General features: G+C 41.7%; 2 protein-coding genes across 4 annotated transcripts; both read right to left on the bottom strand.

Annotated features, from left to right (window-relative positions):
- Window positions 1-160: 160 nt before the first annotated feature.
- prpf8 (pre-mRNA processing factor 8) lies at window positions 161-14,630 on the bottom strand. Its single transcript, XM_061280478.1, has 43 exons — window positions 14,468-14,630; window positions 13,861-13,986; window positions 13,610-13,778; window positions 13,189-13,353; window positions 12,815-13,033; window positions 12,521-12,733; window positions 12,254-12,379; window positions 12,019-12,124; window positions 11,512-11,702; window positions 11,306-11,425; window positions 11,009-11,198; window positions 10,753-10,872; window positions 10,529-10,663; window positions 10,262-10,391; window positions 9,744-9,940; window positions 9,413-9,619; window positions 8,994-9,157; window positions 8,795-8,921; window positions 7,738-7,930; window positions 7,474-7,661; window positions 7,156-7,394; window positions 6,850-6,996; window positions 6,548-6,758; window positions 6,268-6,384; window positions 5,935-6,182; window positions 5,678-5,857; window positions 5,244-5,379; window positions 4,973-5,142; window positions 4,748-4,877; window positions 4,473-4,619; window positions 4,206-4,366; window positions 3,913-4,104; window positions 3,580-3,817; window positions 3,339-3,467; window positions 3,022-3,135; window positions 2,735-2,908; window positions 2,397-2,590; window positions 2,065-2,304; window positions 1,776-1,917; window positions 1,532-1,672; window positions 1,274-1,413; window positions 785-987; window positions 161-682 (listed from the first exon to the last, which is right to left on the bottom strand). The coding sequence occupies exons 2-43, from the start codon at window positions 13,970-13,972 to the stop codon at window positions 528-530; spliced, it is 7,020 nt and encodes a 2,339-aa protein (XP_061136462.1). The 5' UTR covers window positions 13,973-13,986; window positions 14,468-14,630; the 3' UTR covers window positions 161-527.
- A 220-nt stretch (window positions 14,631-14,850) lies between these two features.
- Window positions 14,851-21,793, bottom strand: aifm4 (apoptosis inducing factor mitochondria associated 4). 3 transcript variants are annotated; one of them, XM_061281584.1, is made up of 20 exons: window positions 21,592-21,793; window positions 21,472-21,502; window positions 20,979-21,059; window positions 20,336-20,445; window positions 20,145-20,254; window positions 19,902-19,946; window positions 19,740-19,821; window positions 19,543-19,655; window positions 18,996-19,082; window positions 18,839-18,930; window positions 18,622-18,752; window positions 17,825-17,940; window positions 17,674-17,745; window positions 17,516-17,579; window positions 16,831-16,907; window positions 16,619-16,736; window positions 16,312-16,410; window positions 16,167-16,242; window positions 15,929-16,033; window positions 14,851-15,502 (listed from the first exon to the last, which is right to left on the bottom strand). In XM_061281584.1, exons 3-20 carry the CDS (start codon window positions 21,056-21,058, stop codon window positions 15,472-15,474), a joined length of 1,608 nt encoding a protein of 535 aa, XP_061137568.1. In that variant the 5' UTR covers window position 21,059; window positions 21,472-21,502; window positions 21,592-21,793; the 3' UTR covers window positions 14,851-15,471. The 3 variants fall into 3 exon arrangements, with proteins under 3 accessions (XP_061137568.1, XP_061137570.1, XP_061137567.1); XM_061281586.1 differs by lacking the exon at window positions 21,472-21,502 and having other exon boundaries at window positions 19,591-19,655; XM_061281583.1 differs by lacking the exon at window positions 21,472-21,502 and having other exon boundaries at window positions 21,592-21,791.
- Window positions 21,794-22,219: the final 426 nt, after the last annotated feature.

Below are 22,219 nucleotides of genomic sequence, written 5' to 3'. Positions count from 1 at the left end.
TCGTCCAAAGATAGCTGGGATGAGATCGGACTCACCCATGACCCTCGTGAGGATAAGCGGTCTTTAAAATGGATGGATGGATGTCTGACCAACTGACCAATTTATGGGGGAATACAATGCTATTGCAAGGTGGTTGAAACAGGTCAAAGAACATTGAAAATGTATAAAAATGCCATTTTTATTTAAATCCAGGCTACAATGTCACAAATAGCAAAAGGGAATTAACTGACATGAGGAATTAAGATTTGACTTCAACTGACAAACAAGTACTTCTGCAGTTGAAACAATCAAGATCATATTACAGTCCCGTGAACAGATACACCAACACACATTTGATATATCATAACTTCCCAAAAAAAAACATGAATTGCAAATAGAAGGGACTGTGGAAACAAACTGAAGGAAATATAGAATGAATAACAAGAGTAGGTATCTAGTTTTGACATTACAATGTCCAAACATCACGTGCTCAGAAGAAATTTTACAAGAGTGACTGAAAGGGGCAACCACAAAATGAGTCCTTCCGCTCAACCATACATATCCTCACGATCGGCATTGTAGATTTCACCCTCCTGTAACGAGGCAAAGTTTAGGAAGTGCGATGGTCGATGGACTTCGTGGTAGAACTCCTTGGGGTTGGCCAGCTGCAAGTCGTACTTCATGTTAGGGTCATGACGTACACCTGGATAAAACAAAAAAGGAAGTAGGCTGGTGAAAATCATAATTCTAAAATGTGATTGTGATTCTGGCACAAAGCACAATAACGTTTCAAAAAGGTACTTACCCATGAAATTGTAGTTCCAGGAAACTTGGCCCGGTACCATAAAGAAGCCCAGGAAGCGGTCAGAGAGCAGCATCTGGACTCTCTCATAGTGTGACGGCAGGTAACCTTTTGGGTTGTTGCCCTTGTCTGTGTTCTGTCTGCCCCACTCGTAGCCGCTGGGTGTCAGCTTGTAGGCCGTCAGTGTGCATGAGCCTGGCGTGAAGCTGAAAATTAAACAGTACTAAGTTGTTGCCAAAGGGATAAAAATGCAATTCAAAGTTCACAACACACTTTACCCAATCAACTTGTTCTTTTACACAAGGTAAAAATATAATTAAATAAAAGGGGACCACCATCCTGATTTTTCTCTCCAGTTAAGATATAAAATTCGCATTCTGTAGTTCAGTACTTCAAAAAAACTGCACAACTTTATAATACCTCAACATTTTTTGGCATCACTGCATCAGCAATATCTGCGCAAGCACAGATAGTCTCACATCAAACGTTTACCTGCACGTAATGATGATCGTCTTTTCTCCATCCCAAGAGGGATTGTCAGCCATGACCTTTGCGTGGGTCGTGACATCCTGGGGGGACAGCTGTGGTGACTCGTTAGGCTGTGTGTGGATCCAACCAAGGGGTTCCATTTCCTTTGAGAGCGGAAGGTATTTCAAGTATGAATACTTCAAATATTCTAGACATTGATAACATTGTATCCAGAACAAAAAGACCCTCGCTTAGAAGGAACTAAGGTTTTTGTAATCTTACTTTCAGGTATTCGTGTCCTGGCAGCTGGTTGGGCAGATGCACAGTCTGGTGGGTGCCCCATTGAGGCACCATGACGATACAACGGATCTCCTTTACCTGGGGGTTGTCAGGCGGGCTGGTGCCGTACAGGTAGCCTGCAATCTGGAACAGAAAACAATCTTAATGTATACTAGTGAGGCTTAAAAAGAGTCCAAAGTCAACTGGAATCAATTTGTAAAACTATTGACTATTCTCTGCGCTATACCTGTGCACGCAAATCTGAAATGCAGATGAACTTCTTGAGAACATTCTTGGGCAGGATGTAGGTGTATCCGGTTTCCTTGATGTCATCAGAGGACACGTAAATGTGGTTGGTGCGGAGATGGAGGTTGGCAGCAGATATAGCTCTGGCAGAGGAAGTATAATGAGCACTTATTACTCAATTCAAAAACTACAGTAACAAAAGATGGGCACTACTTACATTTTCCACCCATTTAAACTTTTACAGGGTCAGTAATGTCTTTTCGAGACAAATAACTCAGTCTGCCACATACCTGACCCTCCATTCTGTCTTGGAGGAGAAGGTCTGCGTCTCATAGTTGGATGTGGTGGAAGTGATGATCTCGTCACCGTGTTTGTTGACGGTGCGCGTCTGTGTGGCGGTGAGTTGCGATTGCTCTTTGGTCTGCTTCTCAATCTCGGCGATCTGCTGCCGTTGCTGCGAGGGAGCAGAGATCTCCATCCCCAGGATGATGTCACGGATCTCAGATTGGGTCAGTGATGCCACGTTTACACTGGAGGGGGACAGCAGCAGATACGTGTTGGGTGCTCAGTTCTGTTGTCCTGTTAGTCATGGATTACACAGAAATTCGGCTTGAAGGCTTACTTGTTCTTTTTGCCATAGTCAGCCAGAATGAGGTCTTTAAGTTGCACTTCCACCTTGATCCATTCCTCATCCGTGAGAGTGGGCCAAATATGATGAGGCTCGGTGATGGTGGTCTTATCGGGTTTCAGGATCACCTTGGCACGGTCATTGTTGACGTGAAGCGCTCTTAGGATCAGGATGAGTCGAGAGAAGGCCTAAAGATGGAGTAAAATGGCACAAATACTTCTTACACTAGAAATAAGTCAGTTTCAAATTTCAATTTCCTGATAGCAAAAGAATGTCAAGGAGAAACCAAAGCTTAAAATGTCCACATTTTTGTAGAACACAGGAAGACTCACTGTGTAAGAGGAAATGGTCTTAAGCCAGTCATCATACAGGTTGAACAGCACCATCTGAGGCTCGGTAGCTTTGAGGATGAGGTCTCCAAACTTCTCCACCTTCAGACAGGCCTGGAAGGGCAGCTGCAACTCAGAGCCCTTGATGACAATGTTGGGGAAGTCAAGCAAGTGGACCTGAGGAAAGAGAGGGATGGCGTTAGAAATGCAAGGCATTGAAGTTACAACAACAATGAGAGTGAATAGTTTATCATGAATCCATTAATACCAGCTGTGACTGACTGTCTTACCTCCAGAGGATCCAGCATACCCTTCCTGGTGACAATGATCTGCTTAGGTTGCTCCTCCACTGGGAGGGAGCGGATCAACGCAGCAACTTCTTCTGCCGTCTTCCATTTGGCAAGCTACAAGGAAAATTAGGCTGCATTATTAGTGGGTATCAACATTTCTGCTTTAATGTCAAATCATTAACAATGGTTGCTAATTGTTGTTTACAAAGAAAGCAGATAATGATGTTGTCATTGTAATTGCGCTCCTAAACCAAGAAGAAGTCCATTATTGTGATCACGGAATTTTAGTGTGGGCAATAGATGTTTAATGCTCTTACCTGGCCCAGACGTTTCTGTCCGGCCCACACAGATGTGTGAATAATCTTTAGGAAAAGCTGACCAGTCCTGGGGTTGAAGATGAAAATGGCTCCATTGATGGGTTTGGTAGTCAAGTTGCCCTCAAAGGTCTGGTGAAAGGTGAAAAATACATCTGAGCATTAGATGAGTTGGAAAGAGAAAACTGATAGTGTATTACATGGAGGATATTCTCGAACATGAAGCGCATGAGTCGGTGCACACCTTATGGATGGTGACTCTGTAGACGTTGGTGTCATCGACAAACCAAATGATTTGGTTAGAGAAGAGCTCCCCGTAGTTCTGCGAGGACAGGTAGGGCTCAGTGGGCTCTGAGGAGTAGAGCTGAAGACCCTTGCGGATGCGCTCCCTGAGCACATACAGGGCTGGGTTGGCCTTCATAATCTTGGCCATGGCCTGTTGGATCAAAGGCTTGCTGCCCGGGAACCAGTTTCCATAGCCACTTAACAAAGACAAGAAAAAACAATTATGTTCATATGTTGAGGTTAACATCGAAACAGCAAGCACAAGGTCACAATTGCTCATGACAACACCAACCTGTGGAGGTTGTACGCCAAGTCGATAGCAATAAGCACTCCAGTGGGGGAAGGGTAGATACTCATGTTGTCTGTGGTGTAGTCCAAAAACTTGGCCCTGGCGTAGCGCTCAATGTCATGCGAGTCGTAGTCACCCCAACGCAGCTGAATGTCAATCCAGTACTTCTGTGTGGTGGTGCTGTCCATCACATCCCTGCAAGAAGAGAAGCATCAAATTGATTCAAAGATAATTTGTTATATATACACACACACAATCATACGGAACATTCACATTTTTCTAATATAAAGTCATACTTTGAGTCTGCAAGCAGAGATGGTCGAGAGACGTTCCACTTGTAGGACGCAAAAAGGAGAATGTCGGCACAGGATGAGTTCATCTTGTACGACTTCCTGGGGTGGATGGTCTCCTTCTGCACAGTCTCGATCTCGAGAGCGTCGAGCTCCTGGTCAAACACCTGAAAGCCAAAACAGTCGCATTTGTACCAGAAGAACGTGAGATTATAATCTCTTATTTTCTGTTACACCTCAGGAATAGTACCAGAGAATTGAAATCAAACCAACCTGACAGAGATCCATGACAATGCTCTCGTGGATCTTCTGCCACAAGTGAGCTCTGAAGATCTGAATGAGGGAGATCTTCAGGGTGGGAATCTTTCCATGCATGAAGATTCCAGTCAGATCAAGCTGCACCTGGAAACCCACATATACCTACAAACGAGAAGCGGGAGGAAACTATTAGCTTGTGTTGATCTTAACACCCAATATCACCTTTTAAAAAATAAATAAATAAATAAATAAAGAATTATAAGAAGCAGTGATTCTATCGTTGGACTTGCATTGGCTCTGTTGATTGTGGGGGACCACCAGAGAGTGAAGCGACGGTTGGGAATTTGATTCAGACCAGACCTCTGAGCATTTGTCAGCTTCTTCCACTTCATGGATTCCTCAAATCCACTGGCCTTCTCCCTGTATGCCGGGGGAAAAAAAATTGATGTCCATTGAAGCCAAAGCATAACGATTTTGTTTTCAGTCGAGATGATTGCTTTCCCATAATTTCTCACCAGAAGAGACCCTCCCAGGTGGGGAAGTAAGTGCCTTTGAAAAGTGTGTGCTCCAGGATGCCCTCCACGCCACCCAAGGCCTGGATCATGTCTGTGCGGTAGTTGTTGAGGTTCCACAGTTTACCATCATGCCTCTGGTGGGTCCACCAAAACGGATTTTGCTTTAACACCTGTAATCCACAGAGAAATTAAAATGTGCATCACACCAATGTTTACCATCTACTTTCATGTGCCAGTCACATTTTGTTGTGTGTTGCATTTTAATCGTCACCTGGTATTGTTTAAAATCTGTCCGGACTCTCCAGCCTTTGTCATAGGCCAGTGTGTGTCTGTCTTTTTGGAAAAGGGTGTTGATACGTGGGATTCCTCTGTCCCACGAGTCCTCTAAATCCTCCAAGGTCAGTCGCCTAGGAGACAGAAACAAAAGAACAATTGTTTCAGTTGGAATCCAAGCTCTTTATGTATTGTTAACGTCGATGACCAAAACGCATACCGCTGGATACCTATTAAACTCACATGCATTCCAAAAAATTAAGCACGGGGAACTAAATTGCCACTTTGAGGGATTATAAATATGATAATGTGACTATTTTCCAGATAAAACTAACCGTGTTAAGCACATTAAAAAAAAAACTCAACAAACAAATGATGAATCAGTCCATTGTTAACAAGTTGAGACAGATTTAAATCGGCAGAGGGACATACCTGTTTTGTGCAATTGCCTCTTGCCTCTTGAGAGCATATTCTGCCCACACTCTCTGGGAGTCAATGAACTCACTTTCCCATGGCTGAATGTAACGGTACAAATTTGGAATGAGTTGGTCCTCTTCATGACTCATTCCAGACCTGAAGTGAGTGATTCCCACGTCTGTCTGCTTGGACCAACTGGAGAGAAGAGTGTGTCTTTAGAACTTAACCAATAATTAGTTTGAGTCAAGTAAAGTAAACAAATCCTGACTTACCGCAGGTCAGACTGTGGTATGAGCACGTGGCCCATGGACAACATGCCCAGGCCGCCCAACTCTTTGGGAGTGTAGAAAACAACAGGCGGGAAACGGCTAGGCATTTTAGAGTTCAGCCCGATCTTGATACGAGTTTGAATCTTGTTCTCACACTTGACCAGCAGGTCGAGCAGCTCCTGAGTGTTGACTACTGCTTCGCGGAAGTAGGTCATCAGGCCAATAAGAGCTGTGTTCCATTTGTTTACAATCTGGAGGTAGAAATAAGGGGACATTATGATACAACCACAAGTTTCAATGTTTAACTCAACAAATCTCTATCTTTGGTCTGATTACCTTTGTAAAAGTAGTTGAGCCTGAAGCCATCAGAATCTGGCGCACTCTGTTGTGGAAGCGCTGCATTGATTCATCGTCCACACGAAGGAAACACTGAGCTGTCCTCTCCTTGGTAACCTACAAATGCAAAAACATTGGGAATTTACTATTGACTTTTTATTGCAAAAATGGTCCCATTATTTAATGGGATAATCAAGAAGATAATCAATTCTAAAAATGTTTGATCGTAAGAGCACTAAACTCTGATATTAATCAAAGACAGAAGTTTGTGTTTTCTCACCTCATTCTGCAGATTCCAGACACCATCCTTGTGGGTGAACTCCTCATAGCTCGTTCGACATTTCGGCAAGATGCGGCACTCAAAGCCACACATGTTGAAGAGCAGGTTGGGGTTGTCTTTGCTGTAGACTGACACAAAGCTGTTCTCCCACTGGACTGTGGTCACAGACCTTGGCAGACGGTTCTTGATGTCCCAAAAGACAGCACGCCCACTGAGGAAAAAGACAATTAAATAAGTTATGGCCATTCATCATAGACCATTTTAACCTGTGCAAACCTGTGTGGGGAGACTGACTGACTTACAGATTGACATCATGCTTCATCAGCCTCATGCGGGCATCACGTGGCCAGCACTTTTTGTTGTTGTAGCCCACAATGTTTTCATTGTTAGGGTCGGGGTGCTCTGTCAAGTACCTCTGAATGAGGTCCCTCGCCTCATCAGCAGAAAATCTGGTGAAGGCATAGAAACATTAATTGGTATTTCAACTAACAAGCCAAATTTTACATAAACGATAAAAAATACTGTTACACTAAGCAGATACGTCAGACAATTCTCCGAATTAAATTCTGTCCATCAGAAATAGGCTGCGACAGAGTTCTTTTTCAAACCTGAAGAAGATGTGAATGCGGTCAATGTAGCGGCAGTACAGTCTGATTGGGTGGGCACTCTCTGTTGCCGTATCTTGGAAACTGAGGAAATCGTTGGGCATTTGGGGTGGACCTGCCATCTCGCTGGCACGGTGCAAACCCAGTACCAGGAGATCCATTACCAGGCCGTAGTACTGTACAATGAACGATGCAAACTGGAGGCCACGGATGATGCCATAAGAGTTTGTGTGGTTCATGTCCTAGAAAAGAGATGTGTGCAAAACAATCTGGTTTAAAACTGAAAAGATTAAGCAATGTTTGGGGCAAATCACGCTTTACCTTGTAGTTGATGACAACGTTGTTCTTGGCTGTCATATAATCAGCAATGTTGTGGTCAACAATAAGACGTAGCAGCCTGTTGAGCAACGTCAAATCGATCTTCTCATACATCTTCTCATAGCGTGACTCTAGCATTACATTGCACTCTCCTTCTGCAGTTTCCCAAACATCCTGCAAGTTGTTGATGCCTGCAAAGAACAAGGATAACTACTTTTAGGACACAGAGCCTTGTATAGCTGAGGTGTAATTGTTGACCGGTCAGACCTTGGCACCACTTATAGACGAGCAGTGGAGGTGGCTCGGTGTCAGCTGGTTTGATCCAGGGTGGGAAGAGTCGCCTCTTGTCTGCTTCATACCACAGATATTGATCAAGGTAGGCGTCTGTGATCTTCTCCAGGGGTTCCACATCATACACTGGCACCAGGTGGCTGTACAGGTCCATAAATTCAATACCCACCTAGACATGAAAGAACAAGGGCTGAGTGTGATGAGGGGTTTTGGGTGCAATGGCTAAAACCACGGCAAAGAACGTTGAAGCTAAAAGTGATCAGATTAAAAAAATAAAAATAATAGGGGTGTAACGATACATCGATACACATCGATTAATCGATATAATGCTCTACGATTTATTGGTATCGATGCTAAAGGTAAACATCGATTTATATCGCCGTGTTTGACCTCGGACATTAGACGCGACTTTATTTTGAAATCCAGTTCATTGTTGCTTGCTTCCTCTTTCCGGCGTTGTTGTGTTGTGAGCAGAGCACGCGCGTGAAAGGGGAGGCGACAACTAGTACGCGGCTCCTGGGCTGGTGCTATGGCTAGTGTCCAAAGAGACGAGGAAATTTGCTCCCCTTTAGGCTTCAAGTCATTCGTTTGGAAGCACTATGGATTCCAAAGAAAAGATGGCTCAACGGACAAGACACGTGCAGTTTGTAAATCCTGCCATGCGGTGATCAAATATTCAGGTAGCACAAATCTCGCCGCATTTAAAGAAAAAACACGACATCAAAGTTCAGTGTTAAAATAAGCACTTTGTATACTACAATACTCTTGTAATTTCCTAAATAAAGAGTTTGCAGTACCTTGTTGATTTTGCGTATGAATTGTTATAAATCAGGATATTGTTCTATATTTTTTATTAAAAAAAAAAAAATCGGATCGTAGAGCACTATATCGCGATATATCGTGAATGAATCGCAGCAGGCTTTAAGATATCGGCAAATATCGTATCGTAGTTCTTTATATCGATATTATATCGTATCGTGAAAAAACCCGCGATTTACACCCCTAAAAAATAATAATAATAATCTTTGCCGACCTCTTTGAAAGCTCGCTGTGTGAGCAGGTGACGCTTGATCCTGGACAAAGCCTCGTGAGGGTTGTCATAAGCTTGCTCGATCAGCCCAAGCTCTTCCCTCTGAGACTGGTTCAAGCGAGATTTCACACTAGAACAGACACACAATTCAAGACATCACTGAAGGCGTGCGTCTATTGAGTGGTAATTAATGGGCGCTTACCTGTATGCCTCTTTAAGCCTTTCCAGAGCCAGGATTAGCAGCTTGGTGTCATGCTTGTATGACAGTGGAGGGAAAGGGATGGGCGAGAACCGTCGACTTTCCAGCCAGTGAACAGTTGTGGTATAAATGGCAACAGCTTCCTCAGCTGTGATGTAGGGACCATCCTGAAAGGAAAATATGGATACAACGGTAATATTTCAGACTAACTCAATAAGGAAATTAAACAGAACATTGAATTCTAGTGAAAGAAATGTCTTAATGGCGACAACTCAACTGCAGGTGCAGTCAATAAACAAAAGCCACCATTAAAGATAATATTCCTCTGATTCTTACGCATATGCAAACAGACCAGTGCAAATGCGCCTTAGTAAGAGGTTTTCATCTCAGAGAAATACTCTGTCCTCCTATTCGTGCAATACCTTCAAGTAATTGTGCTGTCTCTCCTGCTCAGCTTTCAGGTACAAACGGGTCAATCTTCCCAGGTTTTTTTTGCAGACCGTCTTGTCTACAGTGGCCCCGCGGCGGATTCGCTCTCGGTTATAGTGGGCTGTGTTAGTCCACCAGTCAGCTTTGGCCTTCACGTACCGCAGGATCATGTTCTCAATGGGTGTCGGCAAACCAGGTACCTGCAGAATTTGAATTCTTTAGTTAAATGGAGTTAACACAAGCAGTTCCTATTATTACATAAAATATAGAACAGTATATATGAACGTGTGAATGTCTTTTTGCAAAGGCTTGCGAGGTGCCCACCTTCCATGGGATGTTGGCCTTCCAGCACCTCCAAGACTCACTGAGGTGCTGCAGGATTGTCCGGGCTTTGTTCTGTTTGATACCCTCAGGCATCATGTCCAAGATGTCGTGCATCACAGCAGCACGCAATTCCAGGTCAAAGTGGGACTCCACACGCTGTTTGGTCACAGTCTTGGCCACACCCTTGGAGTGACGTCCTGCAGGGGAATTTAGGCAACTATTCATACAAAATGACATTTCAAGTGTCCGGAACATTGCAGTTTTGACTTTGCATCGTATCATCGCCATCTCCTTTCATACGATAAATAGTAACTGAATGATTAGAATATCATTATCTGATCAACTGATAAACTACATGAGGTGCTTGGTAAATGTGTACACCTCTTATTAACAACAGTTTCATGATTACAGAAAAACCTCCCGCATCACTGGGTCCTGCAGCATCTTTAATTTGATATATATTTTGTAAGTGACGCTACGTGCAATACAATCATGAGCATCAAAAGAATGTGACCCACCTTCAAATTGCCTGGCCAGCAAATTTCCAAGCCACCTCTCCAACAGTGGAGTTATGCCCCTCATGAAGAAAAGCCACACCCTCCATCCAGGTGCCCAGAAGCCACATCCTGGTCCCTTGCCAACAGGACCCTGGGTTAACAAACAAAACGCGAATCAAAAGACAATCAAGGCTTTGAGCATCTCTGCTGTGACACAAGGAAAGTCATATTGGTTAAATACAAAACTAATCAAGAGAAAACCTGAATTCACGTTACAATTCCACTCACCGTATTAAAGCGGTAGTAGATGAGATGTTTCAGATCTTTGCACATCCGGATTTGTCTCATCAGCTTGTACTTGTACCGATACATGCCAGTAAGCTGGCCTACATGAGCAAAGATGTACTGCAGTCCATCAGACAACTAAAAAACAAAGATGTGCATTTAGTTCTACAAAACTGCTTGTAAAACTCAGAAGGGCAAAGTTTTGGTGTATAAATAGCTAGTACAACCTGGAAAGCATCCACATTTCCCAGTCTGTACTGAACATGACTGTCCACCACCAGCTTGCTGAGTCGCAACACCTCTCGACAGAGATGGAAAGCGTTGCCAAATCTTGACTTTTTACGCTCCTGAGGGATAAAAACAAAGTGTCATGTTGACAAAAACACACACATGAGGCTCCTAAACAAAGAAATGCTTCAAATGTTAGTTAGCCTTTGGAGATTTATGTTGAAGTCCAAAAAGCAAAGGCTTTTTAGTTTTCACCTTTGTGGTCAGTGTCTTGACAGGTTTCAAGTTGAAGTTGTAGTCCAAATGCAGGTAGTTGAGATTCTTTCGGTGGATAAGCAGATTGAGCATGTTGTAACCCTGTCGGCACACTTGCAGGCCCACCTCCACCCAGTCGAGTTTGGTGGACTGAAAGAACTTTGTGGACTTGAAGGAACGGAAAAGGTACCTGCAAAAGAAGAAGACAAATGTTAACAACACGCAATCAATGCTGATGAGGAAATACGCTTCAAATAGAACGTCCCAAATAAATCTGTAATGTCTCCCGAGACACACCTCTTTTTCTGGGCCTTGGGGGGTCTGTGTTTAAGAGCATTGAGAACATAGTACTTCAGCAGTTTCTGGTATGACACACGAACTTTTACTGGTTGTCCTGCAGGGCAATGCTCACGATACCTGAAAAACAATTGACACTTTTCTTTAAAAAAAGACCTTATTGTTTTCTCAAAAATTACAAATTTGTCAAAGTTTTGTTTGCTCACCAATTCTTGATGAGAGGGATATCTATGGCTCTCCTGGTGCGCCCTGAACGCAAGTTGAAAGGTCTTGGCGCCCACAGCAGAGCAATGCCATTGGCTGTGTTGTCAGTGTAGAGCGGTGTCTCCTTGAGGAAGGGCTCCACAAACTCTGGAAGCTCGAACTCCTCGTCATCGTCGGGAAGAGGCTCTTGGCTCTGAGAGAAAGCAGGAAATGATGATAATGTTAAGAAAGTGTTAAGAAACACGTGGATTGTCACAAAATCCCGTTAATTAGGTATTGTTTGGAAACATGAATGGTGACAGGCTAACTGCACCTGCAGCCAGCAATAAATAAATGCCACCACTCATTTTAATATTCCTCCAGTTCTTACGCCCATGCAAGCAGGTCAATGCAAGTGCAACTCAGTAAAAGCTCATGAAATACTGACAATTCTGTTGAAAAACAATAGGAATTCAGAATGAAACACATTGGTGCATATCACATAGGGATTGATTTAGAACAACATTTACCTTGACTGAATGCCTGTGTGAAATTGGGTTGATCAACGGATCAAAGTAAAACGCAGGCAGATCTGGGTCCTCTGTCTTGATGAACACCACATTTGGTGTGTGGTACCTGCACCCAGAAAAAATGTTGGTAGTTCGAATAAAAAATAACAAAATACACCCTCAAAACAAATCACCATAATGATTTTTTAAATCAATAGAATTTTAAACCGAATGCCACTGCAGAGGTCGAACCTACCAGGTGAGGTGGACATGGTGCGGTAAGTTGTTGTACAGGTAGGGGAAGGCGATTTTGTACTCTGTCCTGATAGGCTGTCTGATGATGATCTTGTTGATGTCATTGAACTCATTCCAGTCTTCATCCCTATAGGAGAAACCAAAAAAGAATTAACATTAAGCTCAAACATTTTTGATTGAAATAGTACGACACAAGATATGTGTTTAGCATTTGAAAATAATGTCCCTGAATAATATATGGGTTTTAGTGAATTGTGACAGCTCTTACTGGAGGTTAATGTCTCGAACAAGAGGCTCAAATTTTGGTCCTCCGGGTATAGCCATGTTTAAAGCCTTAGATGTGAAGAAGGCCTTGAGATCAAACAGGTAAAAGTAGTTGTAATCAACCAAGTCTGTCAGCAGTTGGTTGGCCAGGCGGTAGAGTGTGGACATCATGGGGAGTGAGAACTGCCACCGACGGTAAGTGGTGCCATTCACAAACCTGAAAAAGAAACAAGGAGCGGGATTGAAGTGATTTTTGCCAAAAAATAAAATCAAAAACACAATTTAAGATGCTTTTTACTTTGTTGTGTCTTTGAGGGGCTGATGCTCATATAACCATTCCACAACAGGACCGTCCTCCTCTGTGTCCAGCTCCATTTGAATGGCCTCCAGTGGTTCAACATCAAGTATGTTGTCTGCGTAATCCAGCGGCGGCTCCTCATCATCAAATGGTGGAAAACGCATCCTCTTGAAATGTCGTCGGTCACGCTTCTCTCGGCGCATCATGATCCACATTGTGCTGAGAAAAAGCCAGCATTACAAAAGATTCTCATCTCATCAAGCATATGATCCGTCACAGAGGCCAAAAGAAATATTTTAAAATGCTATGACACTGTGTCCAAATAAACTTATAGCAACAGTTGAATTAAAATAGACATGGGAAACACTCCTTACCCCCACTGGGCAATGTAGACTGGTTCGATGACCCAAGGTATTTCATTCACAAATGAAATGGCTCCAGTAATGTGGTACAGTACAGGTACATCTCTGATCTGTTCCCAAGGCATCGGCATGTTCTCCAGCAGTTTCAGCACTGCATGAGGCATGTACTTGAGGGCACTGTTTGGAAAAAAGAAGGAAATATATATATATATATATATATATATATATATATATATATATATATATATATATATATATATATATATATATATATATAAAAGGTTGGTTTAGGTAGCAACTGTTGAAGATCACCCCCCCCCCCCAATTGACTTGTATTTGAACCATGTCCACACAGACATTCTATTCTACTCCACTTTCTGTAGATTGAGTATCATTAGACAATTAATGCTTAAACGTATGTTTCAATTCTTACCCTAGGTAGACCCTTTTGTCATGCCGAAACTTCCGATTGGTCATATCACCATGATCCCTGATGATCTTCCGGACATGTTCAGGAGGCATGTCTTCCTTCTGAGCATCCACAAAACCAAACTTTCTCTTCTCAGAGTAGCGCTTTGCCTGCAACTGCTGCCATTTCCTCGCTGTGTGGTTGGAAGACATTTAACAAATAATGACAATGCGTCTCATCTCAAACATACTTAAATCTGCGGAGAGGCGGCAAACCTTTCTCTTGGAGTTTCTCTTCAGTCATGTAGTCTGGGACTTGTGGTGGAAGGGGGACACCCGGAGGAGGGACCCCCGCAGGTACCCCACGAAAGGGGAAGGCAACTGCCATGGTGCTTCACAACACTGCAAACAAGACCAGTGAACACGCAATATAAATATGAGGTACTGGATTTTCTTTTCCACAATGGCCATAGGGTGCATTTTAAGCCCCTGTTCACCTAATTTTCTCAACTGTACATTCCAAGGTTAAGAAATCAATATACGTGGTTCGAATAAATTGCTACACACAAGAGCCGAGGTTAGCTAACATCACACTATCTAGCTAATGTTAGCTAACACGTTGTGAAACGCCAACAGCGTAAGCGTAAACACAAAACAGATCAATTTGTATGAAAATATAAGTTTAATGTATAACAACCTGACACTATGTGTATTTCTATTATTATGGGATATGATTAAAGCCTTATTTCAAGTTTTTCAACTAAGCGCAACAATGGCGCAAAGGCCTAACGTGGTAATGGCGGCACATAAGCTAAAAGCTAATCAATTAGCACGGCGGCCAAGGAGGGGAAGTTACAAACTCAACACATGCAGGGTCGCTCACCGTGATCCCTTCACTCCCACGACGATCTGTTGACGTGGAAAAACTTTTTGTTCAATGCAATCTCTTGTTTACCAAAACATGTCTCGTCTAATGCAGTTTGGCTTCCGAACACTGCATCACACACGACGACCAACGATGGTCACACGCCGTACGCCAACAAGTTGAATTCTCAACGGTTAATACGTCGGGGGGTTGACGTTCCTTTACTAATATGAACGAGGCCTACGTAAAAGATTTGCGCAGGCGCTACGCACTAATGCCCGGATGGTACGATTTCCGGCTGTGTACTGCCATCTACAGTGTTGGAGTATATAATACAGTATGACGTTCTATTTTTGGTAGACGTGAGAGATACTGGACAGACAGCTCATAATTGTAAGAGATAAAATAAATATAGCATTTTTTTATTTTACCTCACCACCATAATGAAATTAAACATTACAATGACATTGCATTTTAAGTATTAAATAGACATGATATTTAGTTTACTGTTTTACAAGAATTTAGTTACAATGCATACAAACCAACAAACAAGGTAAAACAATCATAGACATTAGAGTACATTGGAGTAAAATACTCAACCTTCCATTGTAAATCAGTAACGCAAAAGACATGAAGCTATGTTCATTTCAAGCAAAAGTAAACATTATGCCTTAGTAATGTATGTGTCTGGCATTTTTTTATGCACCTGATCTTTTTTAAAATAAAGTACAGTACACTGTAACAAATGCATCTTCAGAGAGCATTTAGTGGCTTATTTGCTATATATTAATTGGCAGTGTACATCAGTCAAGTGAAGATTTCAAGATTGATGGCAAGCATGCTCATCGAGTGGATCCATTCTAATGTTGTTGTTGTAACTGTAACAATAACAAAAGTAAGTAAGAGTAAGTAAGAGCAGGCTAGACATTGACCGGCTTTCAGAATGCCGGAGTGCAGTGAGGTGATGGAATCAGGATGAAAGGTGGCTGTGTCCTTTGTCGGTGACATGCAATTTGGACACCTTACATCTGCAGCCAGCTCAGGTCTTCGGCTCTGAATAGAGAAAAGATTCATATGACTACAGATAAAAATCCTTGTGATTCAGTGATGTGGTCATTAATGATTTTTTCTAATTTGCTCTCTAACTTGTCAGCACAGTTAATTAGTGCTCACCACGTCTAAGAATAGATTGTCTGATTATTGCTGTTAATGGAAGCATGTCGGTAACACTCGTGCAAACTTTGTTTCTTGCACTACATGCATGATGATGGTTCAAACCGTGTAGTGTTGACTTTAGAGGCATTTTATTTTCAGACATTTTGGTTGTATTTTTGATTGCATTATGACACTTAGTATATAAAGAGGTTACTCTTATGTTGCAGCTTTATCCTCTTAACCTTGAACAAATGAGTGAAAAACTGCTTGCCACACCATTTGAACATCTACCTAACACATTTGTAGCTTCTTTTGCACACTCACTGAGTCTGTGCTTTTGTAAAGCGCTGGCCTGCTGCCATCAGTTCTGCCAGCCGAGCCACAGCGGGATCAAACATGAGACTGGCCGCCGCCACCACCGCATCATCTCTGTGGAGAAACAAGAGCAAACTAACTGATCTCATCCATCCCCTGCAATAGTGAAATAGTTTACGTCACATCTTAATGGTTCTATGGTAAAACAAAAGACTATTGGTACATAAAAGTGTGTGCATCTACTTACTTAATATAAAATGCCAGGAACTTTCGTTCCTCCACTTTGCCTTTGAATACAATTTCAGTGTAGCCCTCCCCATAACCTGTAGAAAAAAAGTAAAAAAAACATTCAGCCCTTTCGGTGATGTGAAAGTCCAAGACAAAAAAAATACCTGTGTATCGGATACTCTTTCCAAGCAACACAGTCCAGAAGAAAGGAACCGACTCAATTTTGGTGGGTATATTTAAGATATTGAGGGCAGCAACTCTTCCTGTGGAAGAACAAATGTGGCATGAGATTGTTGAGATTGAAGTCTCTTTTTGCACCTTTATGCCCCTACTTGTACCTTCCTGTAAATCGGGCTGTTGTTACATGCAGTTTCTCACACGTGAGATTAATAAAGTTCCTCTTATCTTATCTTATCTTATCTTATCTTGATGAATGCAAATTCATCACGAACTTGAACTAATGTTTGTTACCTTGAGCTTGTGACATTTGCCAGTGACCCACATTGACCCGTTGATCACCTCGAATGGTCAAAGGGAAAGAAGTGATGTCACCCGCACTGAAAACATCTGCTACATTGGTCCTCATGAACTGAAGAGAAGACATGTTACATACACCGGTCACAATTTGCAACACGCACTTAGTTGATAACACAGCAGTGATGGCTATTGACTGTTCACTTCACCTTGTCTACCACAACTGCTTTCCTGGAATCTATTTCAACTTCACTTCCTGCTAAGAAGTCGGAATTGGGGATCACACCTGAAACATACACAGAGACACGCGTAGAAAGTTATACTGACGTAACACAGCTATAGATATCATAAAGTCTCCATTTTGAGCCAAGTACACAATGTATGTAGGTTTGGAAGCTCTTATGTCAAATAAAGGTATCTCCAAATTTTCAATCCATCCGTCCATCCGTCCATCCGTCCGTCCATCCATCCATCCATCCATCCATCCATCCATCCATCCATCCATCCATCCATCCATCCATCCATCCATCCATCCATCCATCCATCCGTCCGTCCGTCCGTCCGTCCGTCCGTCCGTCCGCCCGCCCGTCCGTCCGTCCGTCCGTCCGTCCGTCCATCCATCCAATCCGTCCGTCCATCCAGTTTCTACCGCAGTTGTCCTTATAAGGGTCATGAGTGAGCTGTAGCCAATTTTAGAAAAATAATCTGAACATAAAAATGTATACTTTATTTTTTCTTTTAATAAAACATTACATGTAAAAATTAAAAAAAACTTAAAATAATAATAAGAATTAGCATTGTTCACCATTACAGAAGCATGCAAATTAGAAAATGGTAATTGCTAATTCTGCATCATAAATGTTACATTGGATGAAATACAAAATAATTAAATACCTATTCCTGTAATCACCACATCAGCCTCCAGAACTGTACCACTCTTCAGCATGACCTCTTTCACCTGCAAAAAAACATAATTTTAGCCTCCAGCTACTTATCCAGGTTTACAATGGCTCAACCACAGGTTTAAAGCAGTAGTCAAAAAGTAAAATTACCAAGCCGTTCTCTCCTCTGATCTCTGCGACGGCGTCATTCATGTAGAACTTCACATTATGTTCCTCCAGCATCTTCAAAGATGAAATGTTGTCAACTTGTTGCAATAATAAACATTATCACAATCACAGTTCTTTCACAATTGCTCCATACTTGCATGGTCATGTGGCCAATCTGGGACCCCAGAGAGCGTTCATAGGGGTATTTGGTGGTTCCAACAATGGCCACACTGGATGCTTTTTTGGCTAGATAGGCCGCCACCTCCATACCTAGAATTAAATGTAAAATAAAAGAAGAAAACCTGATTTTATGCTGAGAAGAGAAGAAGAACAATACCGGAGGGCAAATGTATGAATGGAGTCACTTTAAAAACATCAAGACTAGAGCTTTACTATATGCCATTTTATTTACCATAGTCGAGTATTTTATCGATTTAAAGTTGCTTCTTTATAGTTCTAAGACAATTTAAAATGACAAGATGGAAATGGAAAACAAATCACTAACCACACCGTGACTAAATGTCATTTTATGTTTTACTACTAACAGTTGTTGGCTTGTTTTTACATTTTCAAAATTTGACACCAATAAGAAGAAAGTTGTTAACAACAATATCAAATTTGAATGACTTTTGCTGGCCCAGTGAGAAGCGCTAGTTTTTACATTTTCAAAATTTGACACAAAAAAGAACAAAGTTGTTAACAACAATATCAAATTTGAATGACTTTTGATGGCACAGCGAGAAGCTGGTAGCTCACAAGCCAAGAAATTTGGTCTTTATAATAATAACTAAGAACAATAACTCTTTATTGTGATGGATAACCATGAATTTCTTTACTCAGGTTTGCTCTTGGTAATTTGGCTTCTCCCAACAATCCAAAACATGCAAGTTATCTTAAGTGAATACTCTAAATTACTAATTGCAATTAGTTAAAAAATAAAAACTTGACAACCTATGAAGGAGGCTCCAACGACAACAGCCTTGCGACCAAGACAGGCAGCATGAATGTCTTTGGCGTCTTCATACCTCTGCAGTAACTTCACTCCAGTCAGATCACTACCAGGACAACTTAGTGGCCTCGCTCTGTGGGTATGAAATTTTTTCACACAAGTTACCAATGTCTGAAAAGAAAAAAAGTTGTTTGTTTAAAATGAGATAACCAGTCTTGCCTGCAGCCTGTTGAGATAAGAAGCTGGTCGTAACGAAGCAACGAGCCATCCTTCATCTTTACTGCTTTATCTTGCGTGTTTACACTCACCGCCTGAATTTAGAACAGAGAACAGTAAGCTTTGGTAGCACATTCTTAAAATATGGTTTGTATGTTACCTCTTGCTCCGTCCGTACTTCTATTCCATATTGTTGGAAAAATTCATTCGAGCGGAGGACAATGCTGCTGCTGTTTTCATTCAAGGCCTGACAAAAGAGAACATTTCCTTGCACATCTTCCTGCTAATGGAACAAATGCAAATCCAGTGGAACCTCTGCAGCTGAATGCCCTTATTAAACCTTAAATTCGGGGGGAAATACTCCTTTAATGTCACACAAACCTCTGAAACAAAGAAATTGCAGTGCTGCATCACAAGTTGTTTTACTTTGTGTTTTTTGTGTTACCATCACACAAGGGGAGCAGTAATGGCAACGAGGAAAAGTGTGACAATGATCAGCACAGAACGGAAAACAGAAACTATTACGGCAAAAGTGGGTCACATCTGTTCTGGCCGCGTGACACTGAGTGACGTGGCGGAACGCAAAAGAAATAGACTATGACGAGAAAAAAAATCAAGTTTGTGACTCTTTGCTACACATCGTGTTCAACCTTTGAGGTTCCACTGCATAAGACAAATGTACTTCTTAAAAGTACAAGCTGGCTTACCTTACTCATCTTGGGTTTGTCATAAGGAGGCAAAGAATCTTTGGTTACCATGACGATTCGGCCCTGGTAGCAGTTCTGACGGAGAGTCTCCGCACACACCAAGGCTGCAGGACCTGAACTCACAGCACATCAGTATCAAGCAGATCCTGAGAAGTGGATTCATTCATTCACAGACAAAAGAATCAACCAATCCTTACCCCCTCCTATGAGCAGGATGGTATGTTTGATGTCCGGGTTAACGCTGCACATCTCCTTCACACGTTTGGACTGCTTCAGAGTCTGAGAGGGAACACAAGTGACTTGTTGAAAAATGTGCCAATGCAGCATTACTTTCATTTCATTAACCTGCATTCACTTACATTTTTCTTGACGGAAACATACACCTTTCCATCTTGAACGGTCACCTGTATCGAAATGGTCAACGAATTATGAGGATGAGGGGCAAGTCATATCCTCAAATATTACAGAAGAAATAATTGTTGCTACATCTCTGTGCTAGTTGTGGAATCCTGATTACTGAAGAGAATTTAACAAATTTTAGATAGTTCATACTCAATGCAAATGTTGGGAGAAATAAAAACATATTAAAGAGTGAGTTTTACCTTATGGCAAGGCAAAGAGTCCAGGCCTGGATACTCTTCAATATCACCAGTTTTAATATTGAAACAAGCACCATGGAAAGGACATCTCACTCTGTTTCCAACCAGTGCTCCTGGAATGAAAAATGTAAAAGTGATACATTTTTCTAAGCTGAATGGTTGCAATTTGGAATAATAAAAATATATACATATACCTTTTACCAGAGGAGCATTATAATGAGAACACTGACTTCCGACTGCACTGTACTGACCCTCGGTGCGGACAAGCAACACTTTCTGGTCTGCCACAGAGACTACTTTCATCCTTGATTACAAACCAAGAGCAGTAATCATATAGTATGTACATGTATAATATGTGTGTGTCAGAAATATTCTAGGACTGGTGTCATATAATATACATTTCAAATGCAGAGTATAAGCCTTTCCTTTTGTTGTAATCCCAAAAGAGCCCAACACACGCCACGGCCTTTTCTGGCCACCTTGATGTTGTCAACATCTTAAAACTGCCCGTCCATGTTTTCAAAACCCCTTAAGCTTGGGAAATAGAAAAGAAAAGAAAAAAACACACAGAAGACAGGTCTGGTGAGTGGGGAGTTTGCTTTAGCACAGTAATGTTCTCAGCCAGGAAGTGCAGGATGCTCTGGGCATTGTGAGCAGGCGGGTTGCCATGGGGAAATGCCGTGACGCAACCATTGCACTGTAAGTAAATGCCGCAGGTTCTCTTTGTAGACCTGCTGGTTGATGGAATTTGTATTTGAAATTGTGTGACACCTTGCCTGGAAGTTTTCTGACACAACTTGTTTTGTTCCAAGGCAGAAGCATTGTCATGTTACATACTGGCCATCTGTGAGGTCAGCCTCCTGACAGACCAGTCCGGTCACCGCCTCCAAGTCTTCTTGTTCTTTGTTAGGATTCATTCTGTTGAAACATGGATCACATGACGTGAATAAATGTTCACATGATGGCTGGCGCACTACTTTGGTACTTTGTACGAACTGATTTATTGCCTTGTTTTTCACTCCAAAATACAATTTGTTTAAGATTGCCACTGACATGCAAAATTAACATCTGTGAAGGAATAATGCCTGAAGCACGATGAGCTAAAATAAACAAAACCACACCCACACTGTAGGCAAGTAAACACGTGCAAATCTATAATTAAAACTAAATGCAAAATATCTTAACTGCCCATTTAATGTAATGATGAAAATCCATACCCACAGCGTAGGCAAGTGCAAAGATACAACTAAAATAAAATGCAAAATATCCTAACTGCCCTTTTAATGTAATGATGAAAATATGCATGTATAATAAATCGATATATAATTACTTTTTAGCCAGATGCTTCCATTCTCTGAGTGCTGTTCATCCCAAAATAGATGTTAAAATGGTTAAACTCGCTCTATTAAGTGTATTAAAAAGAAAAGACACTCAGAAAGGCGACGCTCACCTTTTTCTTTAAAGACTGTTGATTGATAGGACTGGAAGAAACCGGCAGGTGGTTACAGCGAAAAACAGATACGTGATACGTTCATGAGTATGTAACGACTCGACTCGATTGTTCAGTTCTGCTATGGATGTCGCCGACGTTACGCCTAAACCGGAAGTCGGTCTTTTTTGTTTACATAAGCAATAACTACATTTCCCAGATCAGTGACGTCTGGAATATTTGCGTAGTTTTGAGGCGTTCAAATCCCCTTCGTAATTTGACATTGCAAAATGTCTCGAAGTTTCGAAAGTCATTAAAAGCACATTTCTGCGATAATAACAGATAAATTGTACTGTAAATCGTATGTGGTCAGTAATGATACATTTGCTGATGCACATAAATTGTTTTATTTCTATGGGCGTTACCATATGCAGTTTTATTCAAGAGCTGCTGTGGCTGTTGAATTCTTTTACATTTGGGGGGCGGACAAGTCTTCCTCCACGATGACTGAAGGAAGCTTGACATATGGTTAGATTATTTCTAATAAGAACAAAAAATGTGAATTAAGTATTACATCTGGTAAAACAAGCAAGTATCTTAATATACAAACAAATATAATACGTAGAGTTTATGAAACCTTGAAACTGTA

This window comes from Syngnathus typhle, linkage group LG6 (assembly GCF_033458585.1).
Source record: "Syngnathus typhle isolate RoL2023-S1 ecotype Sweden linkage group LG6, RoL_Styp_1.0, whole genome shotgun sequence".
NCBI classification, from domain to species: Eukaryota; Metazoa; Chordata; class Actinopteri; order Syngnathiformes; family Syngnathidae; genus Syngnathus; species Syngnathus typhle.
Note: the sequence above shows the minus strand (reverse complement) of the source record. Positions and strands in the feature narration are given on the sequence as shown.

Excerpts from the sequence above, each read along its gene's own strand:
- aifm4 (XM_061281584.1), bottom strand. The coding sequence starts at position 21,058 with ATGAATCCTAACAAAGAACAAGAAGACTTGGAGGCGGTGACCGGACTG. Across the intron at positions 17,941-18,621 it reads CGTTGGAGCCTCCTTCATAG|GTATGGAGGTGGCGGCCTAT; the intron begins GTTGTCAAGTTT and ends ATTTAATTCTAG. Across the intron at positions 16,243-16,311 it reads AAAGAGTATCCGATACACAG|GTTATGGGGAGGGCTACACT; the intron begins GTATTTTTTTTG and ends TTTTTTCTACAG.
- prpf8 (XM_061280478.1), bottom strand. The coding sequence starts at position 13,972 with ATGGCAGTTGCCTTCCCCTTTCGTGGGGTACCTGCGGGGGTCCCTCCT. Across the intron at positions 9,620-9,743 it reads AGGCCAACATCCCATGGAAG|GTACCTGGTTTGCCGACACC; the intron begins GTGGGCACCTCG and ends CAAATTCTGCAG. Across the intron at positions 3,468-3,579 it reads ACAGAGTCACCATCCATAAG|ACCTTTGAGGGCAACTTGAC; the intron begins GTGTGCACCGAC and ends ACCTTTCACCAG.